At 40.8% G+C, this 17,946-nt stretch overlaps 1 protein-coding gene across 1 annotated transcript in view; it reads left to right on the forward strand.

Annotated features, from left to right (window-relative positions):
* The window catches only part of TAF3 (TATA-box binding protein associated factor 3), a 113,675-nt gene that overhangs the window by 71,548 nt on the left and 24,181 nt on the right, over positions 1 to 17,946 (forward strand). Inside the window, exon 3 of the mRNA XM_064421730.1 lies at positions 14,673 to 16,489. Within this exon, the coding sequence (XP_064277800.1) occupies positions 14,673 to 16,489 (1,817 nt within the window). The remainder of the gene's footprint in view (positions 1 to 14,672; positions 16,490 to 17,946) is intronic.

The raw sequence follows: 17,946 nt of genomic DNA on the forward strand, positions 1-17,946 counted from the left end.
CTGGCCTTTGGCCATCGGTCTCCTCCATGAAAATATCCTAAGTGACACAAAAAGCAAATGTGATCTTCCCTCTTCTAGTTTTTATCTTCTTGCTAAATGCTAGACAAAGAGTAAGCTCAGGAAAGCTCAGAGTGAGGGAGAGGAAAAAGCAGAAAAATTCTGTAATACAGAAAACGTGTGATTTTCTGGGTCCTGGGATGGTTTGGAAGGGATTTTAAAGATTGTCTAGATCTAACCCTCTGCCACAGGCAGGGACATCTGCAATGAAGAGGTGGAAAAGAGAAAAATACAACAATGAACAAAACCAGAAAATCAGAACAGAAAGGAAAAAAAAGGTGAAAGAAAGACATCAGTGTTTTTCTGTTCCAAATTTACCCAGGCAGCAGTGTGGGTAAAATCTGCTTTACAAATCTAATTCAGGTCCCTGTCCCATGAACTTACAGATTGAATTGGGAAGTGGGAGAAATTAATGGGGAAAACCTCCCTCATTTCAATTTCTTTCTCTGTAACGCATCCCAGAGCATATTCCATTTTGGGGAGAGGAGGGAACGACAGATTGTTGTTGCTAATAGGATTTGGGTCAAACGGCTGCTCAGTGTTTGGCACATAACTAAATTAAGAGGAGGGTGTTCTCAAAAATGACATGGCACAGCAGGATGATAATCCCCTCCCCACCCAATTCCGAGTCCCCTTCATCAGCAGAGATGTTTGGCTGAGCAACAATTTATCCATTAAAACTCGAGCTTCCCCACAACTGGCTTTAATCCTGGCTCGGAAGGAGCTCCATTGCCACGGCTGAGCGCGCTTCGTTCTGCCTCAATCCCAAGAATACCAACAGTTTGTGCTCACTCCTGAAGATAAATCTCCCCTCCACCCTCCAAAACTCACGAAGACAGGGGTGGTAAAGGCCTGAGTTTATGGAACAGGGGGTTAGAAAGAGTGGCAACAAGCAGCAGAGCAAATAAAGTTACGGATGAACTGCGTCAGCTGCAAATGCTTTTGCAAGGTTCCACGAGAAAGGGAAGTTTTGTAGCTCGAGGTGAAGAAGTTGTCTTCAGTCTGTGCTTTCTTTGGGGTCTTTGTGGACCATCAGCTGGTGTCCCTGGGAATTGCAGTTCCCTCTCAGCAGGGAGTCACCTGGTAGTGAACCAGCCTGAGGTCCGTGGAACGGGAAGGTTACAGGGGAATCCGACAACTCTGAAATGAAGGGGTGTTATATTTTTTTATGTCTGAGTGGAAAGTTAATGTTACGTAAAACTGCCTACTGAAGCCAATTCCTTCACTAAATTTGTTTTCGTTGGATTTTTTTCATTCCTTCCGTGTGTCCAAGAAAAATATTACTTAGCTAAAAGGCATTAATTCAGTTTAAATCAGAGTATCAAGCCTTCTGACTCTAGTACTGATGTGTGCACAAGTTTCTTGTTTAAATTAAGCCTGCTGGTTACTGGCTTGTTTGTTTCTCCACTATCCCTGCTTTCCCTATATTCAGTATGCTTATCTCATAAACTAGAAAAATAATGGCCATGTACCATTTTCTAAATAATTCAGATGGAAAAGCAATATCCTGCAGAATTTCTGTAATCAAGTATGTACCCAATCCAGCTCGTGCGGAAACTTGATCAAAATAGATCCTTAACTCCTGGTTAAGCCTAATTAGGATACAGAGTTCAATACAAAGCCACTTCTCATTTTCCTTTGCAATCAGCACATCATTTTTGTTTTCTTAAAGGACACAAGTTGCATCCCTTAGATAAACAGCTTGGGCAAGCTCTGCAAAACAATTAGTGCATCTTTCACATGGTCTAAACTTGATTGAATAATTACTCAAATAATGGTCAGTAATGGAATACATAGGGTTATCTTCTGGCTAATCCTCAGGTAATGGAGTTGGTGTATCTCTGATTTTTCTCTTAGCTGTTCCCAGTAAACAGGAGACTGAGACAAAAGTGATTATGGGAAGTGGAGGGAGTCACTGGAGGCCAACAAGGAAAAGGAGGCCTTATCTTAAGCAATTAATCAAGAAAACTCCTATTGTGGGACAATTATTCAAAGCTAATTCTAAAATAGCTTTAGAGCCTGAGGTCCTGAAGGTTTTTTAGTGTGGTTTTTTTTCTGTTTTGTTTTTGTTTTGTTTTTAAGAGTTTTGCCAAGGTCATTGGGAGCATAGGGGCAGCCCTTGCATCCAAATGAAGGCTGCAGCATAAAGAGGGAGGTGAATCTAAAGTGCAACATAACACAATGTGGGCCTTGAGGTCCTTGTCAGAGCTGTGAGTTTTTATTTTAAAAAATGGGTTGGAATGTTTCTAAACAGAGACAATATTCTAAAACTTGTTAAATGCTTCCACAAAAGTCATAGACTCAGAGAATTATTTGAGTTGAAAGGGATCCTGAAGCTGGTCTTGTGCCACTCCCCTGTCATGGACAGGGATATCTTCCATATCTCAGGTTACTCCAAGACCCATCCAACCTGGCCTTGGACACTTCTAGGGATGGGGCAGCCACAGCTTCTCTGGCAACCTGTGCCAGGGCCTCACCACCCTCACAGTAAACATTTTCTACCCAATATCCAATCCAAACCTGCTCACTTCAATTTGAAGTCTTTCCCCATTGTTCTATCACTACATTCTCTTGTAAAAGGGTATCCTCCCTTACTGTGTGTCCTTTGCAAGTGACACCACAAGAAGTGTATCACAATCATTTCACATCCGTGCCCAGCTCTACTTCTGCATATGCAGGACTCTGATATCTCTGAATCTCCCTTTTATTTTTTGCTCTCATGTTTTTCACTGTTTATTGCTTAGCTTAATTGTCCTCCAAAGTCTTGCAGCAACCTCAGAAGTGCAGGACTGTTTTGTGGCTGTGGCCTTGTAAAAGCCCACGAGTTGTCTCTCCAAAAAGCTGTTGTATAGTGAGAATATCTAACTGAGTCCTGTGCTGTGTTTTCATCCTCTGAGCTGCCTCGAAAGTGAGATTTATTTGAAGATGTTGCTGTGATCCATGAGGTCCTAGGGAAAGAAGCAATAGATTTTAGCAGCTGTCCCTGAAAAATTATAAGGTCACCGGAAAAAAAAGCAGAGGTTTTAAATTGGATGTGGTTTAAATTTTCCTACAGCCTCCTTGCTGGAGTGGGAAGCTGCCCACAGAATTATTGTTCAGCACAGTCACCCCCTGCTCTCGGAGCACTTTTTCCCCAGCAGTGCTGACAGCAGCTTTGTGAACCCTCGGTGGCGTCGGGCTGCCCGATCCGGTTTCAGATGGCTCTGGAGTGTCGCCGGGGAAGTGCTGCTGGCTGGGTGATCACACTGCCCTGATTAGTTTCTCTCTGCCTATGGGCACCTTTTGCAGGGCAGGGTGACAGGGAGAGCCTGGACACACATGTGCTCCCGTACAGAATAAAGCAGAGAGGCTGGAGGACAAAGAGAGTCACTAATTGGATTTGTAGCTGTAAGAAAAAAAACTCTCAAAGTAAACATTTTTCTCTCTTTAAGTCTCCATGGCTTCTTTCGTGAAGACCGCTTGAAAGTATCTGTTTCGGGGGTGAACCCTTCCCAGCAAATTTAATTTTGAGGCTTGTCAAGCTTTATTAAAACCTTATCATCAGTGATTTCCTTCTCTGCTAGATCAAGAAGATTGTATTTGTTATGGGATTCGTATTGTGGCTCAGCATTCATCCCAGCAAAGGAGTGGGGGGTTCACAGATGTACCAGGACACACCAGTGCCAGTTCAGAGCCTGAAGTCCCAGGATAAGTGTGGTCAGGACATCTTCCTGAAGGCTTTGGAAGAGCTGGAAGCTGTAACTGGAGTTGTGTTTCTGAGTTAGCAACTGTGGATACAAACTCATTGTTCTGCGTGGCAAAAGCATTCATGATTGCTGCTGGTGTCATTAAAGAAATGGGATCCCAACATCTGAAATATTCCCAACCCATTCCCAACAGCTGGAAGATTTGATAAACCCTTTGGGGCATGGTGTGTATAGATTTATTAAGGGAGAGGGTGAACATGAGCCTTTTTTTTTTACTCTGAAGTAATTCTGTTTACATTAGTGAGAGTTTTCCAGTCAATTGCAGAGCTTTTTAATTTATTTTTAATTAAATTTCTGTGACTTCTCTTAATTTGTGCCGCTGTGGATCAATACCAATGATCAGGATTTCACCTAACAGGATAGACAGAGCTTTTCCAATTTATTCTAGAGCACAGGCCCTGGTTAGCTTTTTCTGTACCTCTCAATTCATCTATTGAAAATAAACTTCTCCCTACTCCAGTCTTTCTCTTTTTTAGAAAATATTTTTGAACTGTTGAGAAAATACTGAATTTCTCTTTCTTACTTAATGAAGACAAAAAGATGGTTGGAAGAATCTCTTAAATACGTGCTCTGTTTGTTTTTCTTATAGTGCCAGAAGTAACCAAAGCACTTTGGAAAACACAGATACAGTTCTTGCCCTGAGCAGCTTATCATTGGGATTCAAACATGCCCTTGCAATTGCAAGTGATGCACAAGAGGAGGAGGAGAGGCAAGGCAATTAATGGGCAATGAGTTGTTGAACTAAAAAGTTACTTGAAGGTGATTTAAACAGAGCGTTTTTTATGACAGCAAAATTGCATCTTTGTCCTGCATAGCTGGACTGATGATGGTCTTTAAGCTGCGTTGAGCCAAGACTTCCTTCTGGGAATGCATTTTTGTAGAAGCTCCCTCATGTGAATAAGAATATAAGAGTTAAGACCCAAAGTAGCCCAGGTGTACTTTTGAGTAAAGGAGTCGAAGGCAGACACAGGTAATTGTAGCTGATCACACACCTTGTCTGCCAGAGGAATCCTCTTTCCATGTGGATTTTGTGCCCCACCTGGCAGTGTCTGTGTTTATCCTGTGAACTTGGAGATGAGCTCATTATTTAATAGGAGACCACTGTTTTCATGTTGCCATTTCTTCCATGCCAGACATCTTCCCTGTGCTTATCTACAATCTCCCCTCCCATCTCCTCTACCTTGGCCACAAAACCAGTAACGAGTTGGGTCACTCTGGGCTGAAGGACACCTTAGCTATTTTTAGCAGCAATATAAGCACAAATATGCTTGTTAGTACAATCTAAAATAGCCCATTGTGCCATCGTGTCTGCCTCTTAGTTGCTGTCACTGGGACTCCTGAGGATGAGAAGTGTTGCTCTTCAATTTTAACATCTGGGCCTTAAACCACATTTCTCCTCTCACAGGTGCCTTACACAAAAAACCCCAAACTCCTTAGGGTTAAATTTTTAACTTCTGGGGAGAAAAAGTGAGATCTGAAGTAACAGAGTGAAAGAAATATGTGATGTCTATGGGACAGTTATGCCTTCTTGTTTCTGGAGTTCTTTAGCTCAGTTGCAAAATAAGACATTAAATAATTACAGTGTTTTCTCACTGCTGAATCCAAGTACCCAAATATACATGTAGGTTGCAAATCCGTGAAGGACTAAAATTCTGCAATGCCAGGTAAAAAATATTAATATGGAAGAAGTACAGGTACCCCAGTGCAGTAAATACCTAGTCTGTTCCTTTGCCAGGAGGTACAAATAGTTGCTTCCTAAAATATTTGTAAAAGCCTAGGGATTTTCAGCCTAGGATTTTGCTGAAGGTAGAACAGTGTATTTTCTTATACAAGACCGTAGTATAGAAAAGGAAAAGCACTGTAAAAATCATTCCAGATGTTTATATAGGTTCAGTGTTTTTGTTTTTAGTAAGATTTGTGATACTTGAAAAGCTGGTTTGGAAAGCTCAGCCAGGAAGATTAGATACAGAGGTGCAAAGTGAAAAGACTGATGGTCTGCTTTCCTTTTCTCAAGAAAAAGTACATATAAACCCCTCTTATTATATCTGAGAATTATTATATACAGATAATACAATGTGGATTTTGAGTCTTTAGATGGTAAATGTGATCTTTGCAAGAGGAGCAGTGCTGAATCTCAGTTGTAACAGAAATTTTCATCCACGAATACTCCTGGGAAGATTATTAAAATACTACAGGTACTGACATCGGCTACAAAGATCTACTTGTGCATATTTCTTTAAAGGGGGGGAAAAAACACCTTAATACACAGTATTACCATAGCTAGGCCCTATTATACCATTGTAATCATAGCTGAAGCAAGAACGGTGATTAACGATGGCAATTTATTGTATCTGACGAGGGGAGAAAATAGGAGATGTTGTCGTTATCATAAATCATATCATAAATAACCAAAGAGAAGCACTCAGAAAGCTTGTGTGGTGTCAGCAGCAAGCCCTTTCAGGCACGTTAGCCCAGGATGTAGCCATAGAAACCCCAAAGTCATATTGTTATCTTAGTCTTGCTGCAGTTATGTGATACAACAGTATTAACATATAGATTAGGCCATTTATAATACTAGGTGTCATTTCAGGTTGGCTTGCTTATATAGCATTTTAGTTTTTTTATTGTGCTGAATGTTAGGGAAACGCTGCATTTTTACAGGTCAGTATAGAGCCATTTATAATGTATCAGCTTCACACCTCTGTCAGTCTTGCTAATGTACTCTGTTATTGATTGGTTGTACTCTATGAATTGTCATTGCCTAATTACCTTGTCTTTGCTAATAATATTATTTTTTAGAAGTCAAAATGTTCCTTTAAAGAGAAAACCTCTGCGCCTGCACGCATACTTTGGGACAAGTTCTAGGTTCTGTTAAGGATCATACATCCCAGAGGGAGTAAAAAGTGAAATAAAAAGCATGGAGACAAAGCCAAATTTTGTTGTAGAGGTTTTCTGTCCCTGGCTCTATGTTTTGATCTAGCTGCAGTGGTTTTCACATTACACTCTGCAGAGTTCAGGGGAGAGACTCAATCCCAAGTAATTCAGAGCAACACCAGAGTGACTGAGCCAAGGCTGCCCTGCTGACAGGGAGCTGGCTGGATCTCACAAATTTCTCATTCCAACACTTCCTAAAGATGCTTCTGGGGTTGTTTTACTCTCCAGACCCATTAGCCCAGCACTGCTGTGTGTTCATGTATTTGTGCATGAGCTACAAAAAATGTTGAGCCGCTGCTTTAAAGTCAAAGCAGAAAATAAAGTCTCCCTTCTTGTATTTAGACAGAAACATGTTTTTGCTTGCTGTAGCAGCACAAATTCTGGACTAATATTTTGTCAGGTCAGACAGAGATTGTGGGTGTAGCAGATAACAATCTGCCAGCTCTGTTTTTCTGTTTTCAGCAGGGAACTATCTGTGTCATTTTAAGAATCCTGTGTAATTTGGCTTCATAAAATTCCATATTTTTAAAAAATACTAGAACGAGGGCAGCCACTAGTAACTACTTAGAAGTGTTACTCTCATTGCATCTGGTATCCTAAAGCAGCATTGGAAGCCAGCATCTCACATTGTATCCTAAACCAAGCCCATGATGCTCCTCATAACTCCCCCCCTTTTTTTCCACTCCCTTATGCCTGTGTGATCCTGAGGTGGGTTTTTTACTTTGCCAGCTGGACAGAAAAATACTTTATCTTTGGGGTTTTTTTTCCTTCCACCCTCAGATGTATTTCCATTTGAGTTATCCCATTAGGTCACTTTAACCCAAACCAGCAGATAATCTTCCTTCTTTTAGCCTCATTTAGTTCCACATTCTCCTGCACAAATGCTTGAACCAGGACAAAAGAAAGGATGAAACAATTTCCATTTAAATGTAGAACTACAGGTTTAGGAGTTATGGTTTGTTTCTGGGAAACTGTGAATACTTTCTTCTCATACTGATGCTCAATAGTTCATCTCCAATGGTTTCACACCAAGATGGGGAGGATGGAGAGGTAACTGAATCAGACTGGAAACTTTTGAGTCCAGAACCTGATTATTGATATCATACATATTTCCAAATGGTTGGATGCATTATGTCATTAGGGATGGAGGGGTGTTTTGTTGACCTCTTGTAGCTTCTTGGACAGGTTAATAAGGGCTTCTGGAGTGATTGATAAATGTATGCACCAAGTGTCAGTCCTGCTGAACATTTCAAAGTGCAGTGCTGGCTGGTAGTAAGGACTGAATGCACCACCCTGCCATTTGGGGCAGCATTTTCCAGTGTGATTAACAAGTTGAGATGTTTAACTTCAAGCACCTTTCATGTCTTCCTTACAGAGTTTTAGTTATTTATGCAAAATCAAATCACTTGCCATACCTGAAAGCTTTTTTCCTCTTTTTTTTTTTTTAATGTATTGGTGGTTTTTGCATTTGATAACATACTGAGAAGGCACTGCAGTGAACTTGCTGACAAGGTCAGTAGAAAAATCTGAGACACATGGAAGATGAGCTCCTTGGTGGTGCTCTCTTCCCAGCTCTCTTCCCATAGAAAGTATCAACTGGAAAATGTCAGGGTTTGGTAATAGGTTGGTTGATCTTTATAAAGTAAAGGAGAAATCTGTTGTGTTATTGTCTGTTTGGTAAAGAGGTCACATCAGTGATCAGTTGTGTTCATACAGCAGAGAAATTATAAATACAATTATAAATATATATGTGTAACATATACACAAGTATCTATATAAATCCAGTATTCTAAGCCCCACATGTGTCACAGGTATCTCAGTGCATTCATTTTGCATTAAGGTATCAGGATATTGGCCTGTAGGATATCAGGATTGAATTTTGTCCCTCTTCCATTAATTTCCTCTATGGACTACAAGCACACTTTCTGTTTGTTTTGGGAAAAGGCCATTGTTATTACAAGTTAAAGAGATAAAACATGTCATGGCGCAAGAAAAAGACTTCAATTTTGACAGAAATCAAAAGCTCCTGCTTATTAGGATATGATAGGGATGTAAGCTCTTGACTTAATGACTTAAAATTTCCAAAAACTTATCTTTGGCTTCATCTCATGCTTTAACTAGACAATAAGAAAATTATTCTGGAAGTCTGCGGGAAGTTTTTTTCTATTTTTTTTCTCACTAAAATGTTTCATATGTTGGGTGGGAACAATCCCTTCCTTCCTTACATTTGAGAGGCTGAGCTGGCTGTGTATAAAGCCATCAGCCTTGATATCCATGTGGTCCTAAGGAGGATATGCTTGGAAACAAAGATGGATTGAAGACTTCAGTGCAGGCACTGCCAGATCACTTCCTTTCCCAAATCCCAATTTTCCTGATGCTTCCAACTCCCATTCTCATGTACTTGGTACCATGCAGTGCAGAGGAGCAGAGAGGCTGATCTGAACAGAACTATGTGTGAAAGAATTCTGTAATCTGCTGACTTCTTATTTGGTAATTTTGTATTCTCTTAGAAAAGAAAATGTTCAAGTTCTGTTTAAAAAGAAAAGGATTACGAAAGAAATTTAATAGTTGAAAATAGGCATGTGTGAGTTGGATGGAAACATCTGCTTTTTGAGAATTGTATCCTTAATGGATTTGCTCTGATAGCTGATCCTGTTTATCTGCCATACTGCAGTTAATATCAAATGCCAAATGCCTAAATCTTACATTGTTATAATAACAAGAGTTGGCTTCCACAGGAACTGTTACCTCCCAGAGCTTTGTGCAATTAATACATTAGATGTAGCATTGGAGGTAGAAGCTGCTAAAAGTAACTAAAATCAAGTTACTCTTTCTTCAGCAAGTGGTGTCCAGTTTTAGGCCAGCATGTCTGACTCTGCTTCATCTTGTACATAAGAAATATTTGTTTATTCTTAAATATGCATGTCTTACCCAGATGGTTTTATCCTATCACCACCCTGTGACAAAGTGAAATGTTAATCCAGTTTTCAGAAGAGAGACTGGAACTTTACTTAGATTAAATTCCAGCCAACAGACAGAGTAAGTTTTTGGCAGGGTCAGGAGCTGAGCAGAGATTTTGTCTGTCCCAATCTGTGCCATATTCTCTAGGATGCACATTTAGCTGTCAGTGCTTATGTTTTTTCACTGAAGCTACCAAGTAAAAATAGTGATGAAATCTTGGTGATGACCAAGATGATGACAATTTAAATTTTATATATGTATTTATATATGATAGGTTTTCTTGCTTGAAGAATGCCCATACATAGGTGCATTTCTAGTCAATCAGATGAGTTTTGCATCTATTTTTCCTGCCTTCACTTTTAGCTGACCTGTTGTGCTGCATCCTCTGACAAGGCAGCCAGGTGAGCATGATAATGTGGCACTTCTTTTTCTGCAGAAAGGCAGGATTTCTGTTCCTTTGTAGTCTTATGTCAGTTTCAGGGACAAATAGTCCCTCAGTTTTTGTAAACCTGGAAATGCATTACTGAAGTGTTGAGTATTGCTGTCCTGAAACTGAGCTGTGGCTAAATTAAGAGTGTATATATATATATTCAATAACCCTTTGGTCTGGGGTCTCTGCTGTGCTACAGGGACATGATGTACCAAGAAAGAGGGTTTGAGCTTCTTTAGTGGTTTTTCCTTAAAAAAGGTACAGAAATTTCAGTTACTTGTCTGAACTGTTCAGCTTAAGAAATTTTCCAGCATTTGTAGTGGTGACAGATCCCCACAGTTTGCATTTGGGATTCTGATGCTTTCTGTCCAGGTGCTTCATATTTATCAAGTTCAGCTTTTACAGCACCTGTGTGAGATGGAATTATGATCATTTCTCAGGTAGGAAGGCAGCAGGATGTGGAGTGACCTGCCCCAAATCACCCTGCAGATCTGTGTCAAGACAGGAGTGGATTCCTTTGTCCCCTAACTTCAAAATCATCCTTTCATGAAAGTGAATTTGCCTTCTGACATAGGCCCAGGTGATGTTGTTACCCATTGAATCATTTTTGTTAGAAAAGCCTTCTGAGATCATCAAGTCCATTAACCCAACACTGCCAAGTCACCACTAAATCCATGTCCCCAAGTGACACATCCACATGTTTTTTGAACAATTCCAGGGACGGTGATTCCACCACTTCCTGGCACAACCTAATATTCTCAAGTAAGAAATGCTGCCTTTCTAACCAGATTTCTCATAGGCAGCATGCTGACAGCTCTCAGCTTGTTTTATTTCAGTGATGGACAAATTCAGTGCTGCGATGGCAGAACTCATCCCTCCTGTAACCCAGGCTCTGCACAGGGGGCCCGCTGACATAATAAACAATTGCTCTCTATAGCTTTAGTAATGTGAGCATTAATATTGATCCATCACTGACTTCTCTAACGACCAAAAAAAAAATGTATCTGTTATCTTGAGAAACCTCCCAAACAGCTCCAGTCTCCTTTCATTACAGGGGAGAGTTATGAGGGCAGATGGTTGAGGTGATATCCATTTGACCTATAGATGCTAACTCGGGCTGGATCATTAATAAGGTGGCTGGAGATGGGGAGAAATGGCAGTAAAGAGAGTTAAAAAGCAATCCTCTGCACAAAGGATGGCTCATCCAGAAGTGCTGGGTGGCAAACGAGATGGACAAAGGTGAGGAAGTGGCCACGTGGTTGTAAATGCTCATCACCAAGTCAGGCAGCAAACACTTAAAAGCTGATGTTTTTCCATATTTAGTTCCTGCTCTGGTGTGAATCCTTTGGGAGGAAAAAGAGCCGTAGGTCTTGAACTCAAGATAGAAATTTCACTTTCTCTAATTAACTAAACCCCCACCACCAAAAAAAAAAAAAAAAGTGCCTCATTGTTTTCTGCCACAGCTGTGGTGGCTCAGGTTTGAAAGCCGCTGCCTGGCAGAAAACCAGTGCTTGCTAATGATCAGACTGTGGCCTTGTTCCAAGAGAAATTTGGATTTCATTTGACCACGATAGGATTCCAGATTGTCATCTGAGCATGTCTGAAAAGTGGTGAATGTGTGTCAGTAGTTAAGTGCTCATGAACTTCCTTAGTCCCTGGATTGTTCAGGACTGACCCAGGCAATTTTTTCCAGATGTTTTGGGGAATCCAAGTCCGTATAAAAGGGATGGTAATGCTTCTGCTTCCTTACTAAGTTGTCTTTGTGGCTTGCAGGAATGTGCATGAAAGCTGGAGCCAAGACACCCCAATTTCTTGTCTCACCTCTACAAACTGCACTTTAACCTTTCTGCCCTTCCCTGGCACCTCCACACAAGATCACAGAAATTTCATGGGCCTGCTGCAAACTTTACTTGGCCTTATTAAAAAAAAAACAAGCATTGCTCTTTTTTCATTGCACAGAACTCCGGTCCCTGTTCTCCAAAGCTCCTCTGAAATTGTTTTTTTGCCTTTGATCCAGCAGCTGCTGGTATTCTGCAATCCTGAGTAGGTAAAACATGAGAAGCACCTTGGGATGCGAAGGAGTTATAAAAATATGAAATATTGCAGTGCCCTTCTATGAGATACAGTGTAAGAGAGGGGCTGTTTAAATGGACACTGGGCAGAAATCTTTAGCAAATAAATGTTCTGATTTTTCTAGTAAATGTAAATTTTTTACTGTTGGAGTAGTTTATTTTTCACTTTATTGACTATTTTTATCCCCCTGTTTCTTGTATTAAAATGAATAATATTCCTATCTCTATTCCAATATTCCTATTCCTATTCTATTTTAAAGTCTGTATCATCAAACCCTATATTTCCTAATATTTTAATTTGGATACACTTTTTATCTTATGGCTGAGGCAGAAGGTTTCTCTAAATCCCAATTTTAAAGTATGATGTTTGTTTTAAATTTTATCTCCTACTTTTAAGCGAAAACAAACTCTCAGTTCTTGAAGTGAGTGGAATGGGGTTTGGAGGGAATTGCTCAGTAGCAACCAGTGCTGTGTGACATCTGATGAATGCTGATTCTTCATCCCCAAAACCTTCTGAGCAGGTGAAGGCAGCTGATTTCTGCAGCAGCTTAAACAGAGATTGAAATTACTTCCATGATGGGGAAGCAGATTTTTTACCCCATAGCAGGTGCAGGCTCAGTCCACAGTGATTTCTCAGTTATACTCTAACTTTGCAGTTTAAAAAATTCAATGTCAGTGCCCAGCCAGGCAAAACCTAACTCCCTAACATTTCTGTTTTTCACGGAAGGCTAAGACTTTATCCTCAGGCAAAGTCTCCTCTCTGGGCTGGCTGCTGTAAATCCTCTGGGCCCTGGCGAAAGCCAGACTTGCTAGCTCATTTTACTTAATTTGTGATGCTGGCAAGATTTGTGCTGCAGCCCAGGGCTCTTGACTCAACTCTCCTAAATCAGAGCATTGACACATTACAGTAGAGAAACACCAGCACGGAAAACCTGAAAATAAACTCCTTGAAAAGAGATATTTAAGCAAGATGCTGTTTTATTGAGTTCCAAATAGTGTTTAGTGGAATGTTTCAAGTTTCTTGGTGCTTTTTTCATTAAAGCCACCTGCTCATTAGGAAGTTGGGTTTTAACCACTGTCCTCATAAATGTTTTTTACTGCATATTTCATGGGAGAATCTTGGGTCACTGGATAGCTTTCCTCAGAAACCCTGGTAGACAAAATGTCTTGAGTTTTTGCAGGTGGGTAAACAGAAGCTTGGGGTAAAGTGCAATGAGGTTGTCTGTGTAGGAATGTTAACCAGCAGAGGTGTAATGATGTAATTACTCCAAATACAAATGTGTCAGGTTAATGCCTGTGTAGACATTCTTATTCAGGACTAAGAATCCTTTTTCCTGCTCGGATAATTCCATTTTGAAAGTGAGGAAGTGTGTCGAAGAGGATAAAGTGCTTGGCTGTGGTTGTGGAGATCAGAGGTTCTTTTTATAAATCTACTGTGGATTTGTTGGGAGATCTCAAGTGGATTTTCTCCTTTCTCTGCACCATAATGTCACATTGGGGTCTGAAGATGGTGTTGTATGTAGGGAAAAAAATAATTGTTATTAAACAAAAACCAGAGCAATCACACAGGTGGTATCCACACTGGTTTGGAATGCTTGATGTCTGATGTCTACACTGTGTAGATTTCAGGTTTATCTTGTTTTCAAGAGCTGGTTTTTGGTCTCACAGGGGAATGCCCACTTGCTCTGAAGTGTGCTAGGTGAATTCCACCTTCATTTTGGTTTCACTGCTGCAGGAAGCTGGCATATGCATTCCAGGATTGTCCCACGATGCAAACAAAACAACAGTAAGGGAGATGATGGGAAGATGCATTTCAAAGGCACATTCCTGGTCTGAACCAACACACACACACCATGCTGAGGCGTTCCCATAAAGTCATAACAGATAATGTCCACCTGCAGCCGCTCTTAAGATGGTATCAGAGACAGAACCTGGCAGGTGAATGAGGCTTAGTCCTCTGCTTTAACCTTCAGATTGTACTGCTTCAGTAAGAATAAACTAGGTTTAGGAAGATGTTTTCCTGGTAGTTAATCTGCAGTCAAACTTGTGTGATATATAGGCAAGAAAGACAGTTCTGGTTAATTTTACTTTGATACTTTACTTTGACACTGTGTTACAGCAAAAAATGCTTCAACCTCTTTCCCTTCATTTAAAAATGAATGAAGTTATTAGGGTGGTTTTGGGTAGGACTGACACTTTGGGCCTGCTCTGCCATTGGTGAGCTCTACCCTCCTCTTCTTTGCTCATGAGTTCAGTGTTACACTGTGGTGAGGGCACCTGCCAGCTCCAGAGGTGGATGATGTGACACAGGAGATGCCACATGTTCCTCCAGGCAGAACAGTAAGAAGCCCTTAGGTGGCCAGTTGTCTCTTCTGGGCTGAGCTGAACATGAATATTTGTTGTGGTGCTTGTTTGTTTCTGTAAAACACATTTCAGTTATCCTAATGTTTTCCTAAATGTTCTTTGTTGCAGAAGAGGAAGAGGAGCAGGTTCCTACCGATGGAGGTACATCTGCAGAGGCCATGCAGGTCCCACTGGAAGAAGAAGGAGATATGGAAGAGGATGAGGCAATTAATGATGAGAACTACTTGAGCAAGAGACCATTAGAAAGTCCTGATGCTGAGGAATTCCCACCTGTGAAAAGGCCAAAACTGTCTGTTTCCAAAGGGGACGCCTTGGATGGAACTGTGGAACCACGTGAGCCTCTTAGCTCAATAAATACACAAAAAGTACCACCAATGCTTTCTCCAGTTCATGTTCAGGACAGTACAGACTTAGCCCCCCCTTCACCAGAACCACCGATGTTGGCTCCCATTGCAAAATCCCAAGTGCCGACCCCCAAAACTTTAGAGGCGAAGCCGTTCGTACCCAAAACAAAGTCCAAAACGAGTTCTCCAGGACAAAAGACAAAATCACCGAAAACTACACCCTCACCAGTGGTAGCTGGGAGTCCCATTTGCTCACCAAAAACCGGATCCAAAGAAAAAAAGTCACCAGGTCGCGCCAAGAGCCCGAAAAGTCCCAAAAGTCCAAAGGTTCCTGCTCACGTTCCACAACCACCTGTGAAGCCTGAACCACCGAGCAGAACCCCTCTGGCTGCATTGAGTGAGAAGATAGGAAAGGAAAATATTCAAGTGAAGCAGGCACAGACACCACCTGAGCCTGCCCCCAAGCCAAATATGGACAACCAGGTGAAGAAGGTCCCGGTCATGGACAAGACCATTGACGATTCAATCGATGCTGTGATTGCTCGTGCGTGTGCAGAACGAGAGCCCGATCCCTTCGAGTTTTCCTCTGGGTCCGAATCAGAAGGGGAAATTTTTACCAGTCCTAAAAGACTTTCTATTTCAGAGTCTACAACTCCGAAACCTTCTGTTCCTGCCAATAATGCAAACAAGGCAGGAGCAACTCCAATACCTGCCTCAGGTGGGACTTCAAGTTCAGACATTTCATGGACAATGGATGACTCAATTGATGAGGTCATTCGGAAGGCAAACATGGGGACACCTTCTAATCCACCTACCAACTTCACTTATTTCTCCTCTCCATCTGCTTCACCTCCAACTCCGGAGCCTCTTCTCAAAGTCTATGAGGAGAAAACTAAGTTGGCTTCATCGACAGAAGTGAAAAAGAAGTTGAAAAAAGAGCTGAAAACTAAAATGAAAAAGAAAGAAAAACAAAAAGAAAAAGATAAAGAGAAGAACAAGGAGAAAAATAAGGAGAAGGAAAAGAACAAGGAGAAAGATAAAGACAAGGAAGGAAACAAGGAAGCAAAGTTTCAGTGGAAGGAACTACTCAAAGAGGATGATCCTGATCCGTATAAATTCAAATTAAAGGACTTTGAGGATGCTGACACAAAAGTAAAGTTGAAAGATGGCAATACCAAAAAAGAGAGAGAAAAACATAAAGATAAAAAGAAAGAGAAAGAGAAAGGCAAAAAGGACAAGGATAAAAAAGACAAAGAGAAACTCAAAGATAAGGGTAAGGAAGATAAGATAAAGGTGCCATCAGCACCTCTTGTGTTACCTCCCAAAGAAATGTCTATGCCCTTGTTCAGCACACCATCTGCCATGAGGCTTCCCAGCATGTTACCTTCCTTGTCTCCCATGCTGCCTGAAAAACTATTTGAGGACAAAGAGAAACCTAAAGAGAAGAAGAAGGACAAAAAAGAGAAGAAGAAAAAGAAAGAAAGGGAGAAGGACAAAGAAAAGGAAAAGAAGGAGAAAGAAAAGGAGAGGAAAGAAAGAGAAAAGAAAGAGAAGGAAAAGGAGAAACACAAACATGAAAAGGTAAGCTGGTTGGATAAGTTGAGATGGCACACTTGCTTGAGGAATCCACATGGATTCCTGTGTTTGCTGCTGAGCATTGTCTAAGAGCTTTGAGGAGAAGTGTGGTTACAGGTTTGGTGTTTCTTAACAATAACAGTTCCAAGGAAGGTGTCCACCAGGAGCTTCAGAGATTGTCCCACATTTGTGGAAAACAAAACAGTGGAATTCTAGTTCTGTGAATTTGAAATGTGTGATTGTCCTGGCTTTTCTCCATCTTCTTTTCACTTGGAAAAGCTGAGGCTCAGATTGAACACACACAGTAAAGGGATGCAGTGTTGTGATGCAGAAAGTTTGTTCTGTAGGTTTCCACTGGAAGGGCAGCAACCATATAGCTTTCATAATAAACTTTAAATTTTGTTTCTAAAAATCTGCTGTTTCGAAGTTTGTAGAAGCCTGGAAATTCCCAGGTGGACAGAAATGAGAAGCAGACTGCCTTCAAATAAATGTGATCTTACAGGCTCAAAAGAGTTGCTGAGTCTTCTCTTAGCAAATCTGCCCCCTTGTTGCTCCAATTTGTTTGAAGTGAGAAAATTATTTTCAAATTATGGTCTAAGTGTTCAAATGTCACCTTTCGTTTTGAGTCTCACGCTTGAGAGACAGAAGGGGAGAGCTAATTTTCAAGGGGTTTGAGCTCCTTCCATTCCTGTAACACTTACTGATTTACATCAGCCAAAGATAATTTCTTCTTTCCAATATCACCTAATCTTGAGAATATATTTAATATTTAAGAAATGAAACCAGCATATTTGCATGTTATCAGATTTGAAATCCCATTAGAAGCAGCTCCCCGAATTCAGGATTTGCTCTAATTTTTTTTGTCACTTCACCTTATAATACGCATTAAATTGTTAATATTGAAAAGAAAGAAGAAAAGAAAGAAGATTGTCTTCCTGTGTGATAACCTTGGATACAAGAGTTCCTAAGTCTCTATACTTAGCCTGAGGAAGCACTGTGTGAGTTCCAGTTTTACCAAGATGCTCTTTACACCCTGCTTTGAGTGTAATACTCAGTTTGTACAAGCTCAGATCTGGGACATTCCTCACTCTCCTTTTGTTGCCACTCTTATGTTACCTGCTGGATTTGCAACAAAGTGCTGCTTTCAAAACTTGATACATTTTTTAAGTTTACAGATGGTTTTTCCATGCAGAATCTGGGTAATGTGGAGAACTGATGTTTGTCTGCTCTGGATGGGCTTGTGATCAACAGGGTGGTGGCCCAGTTGCCCATGATAATTTCATGTCTGGTTTTAGACTGCAGCAACACTTTCACAGATTCCCCATTTTATCTGTCTGGTCCTTGTGCCTGAGCAGTTTTGGCAGTATTTAATTGAGAATTTCTGCTGAGATTTCTTTTTTAAGTGAAATACGGGTGTACGTAAAATAAAGGCAATGAGTTGCTTGTTTTCCACATTTTCACTT

Source organism: Passer domesticus, chromosome 5 (genome assembly GCF_036417665.1).
Source record: "Passer domesticus isolate bPasDom1 chromosome 5, bPasDom1.hap1, whole genome shotgun sequence".
Lineage (NCBI taxonomy): Eukaryota > Metazoa > Chordata > Aves > Passeriformes > Passeridae > Passer > Passer domesticus.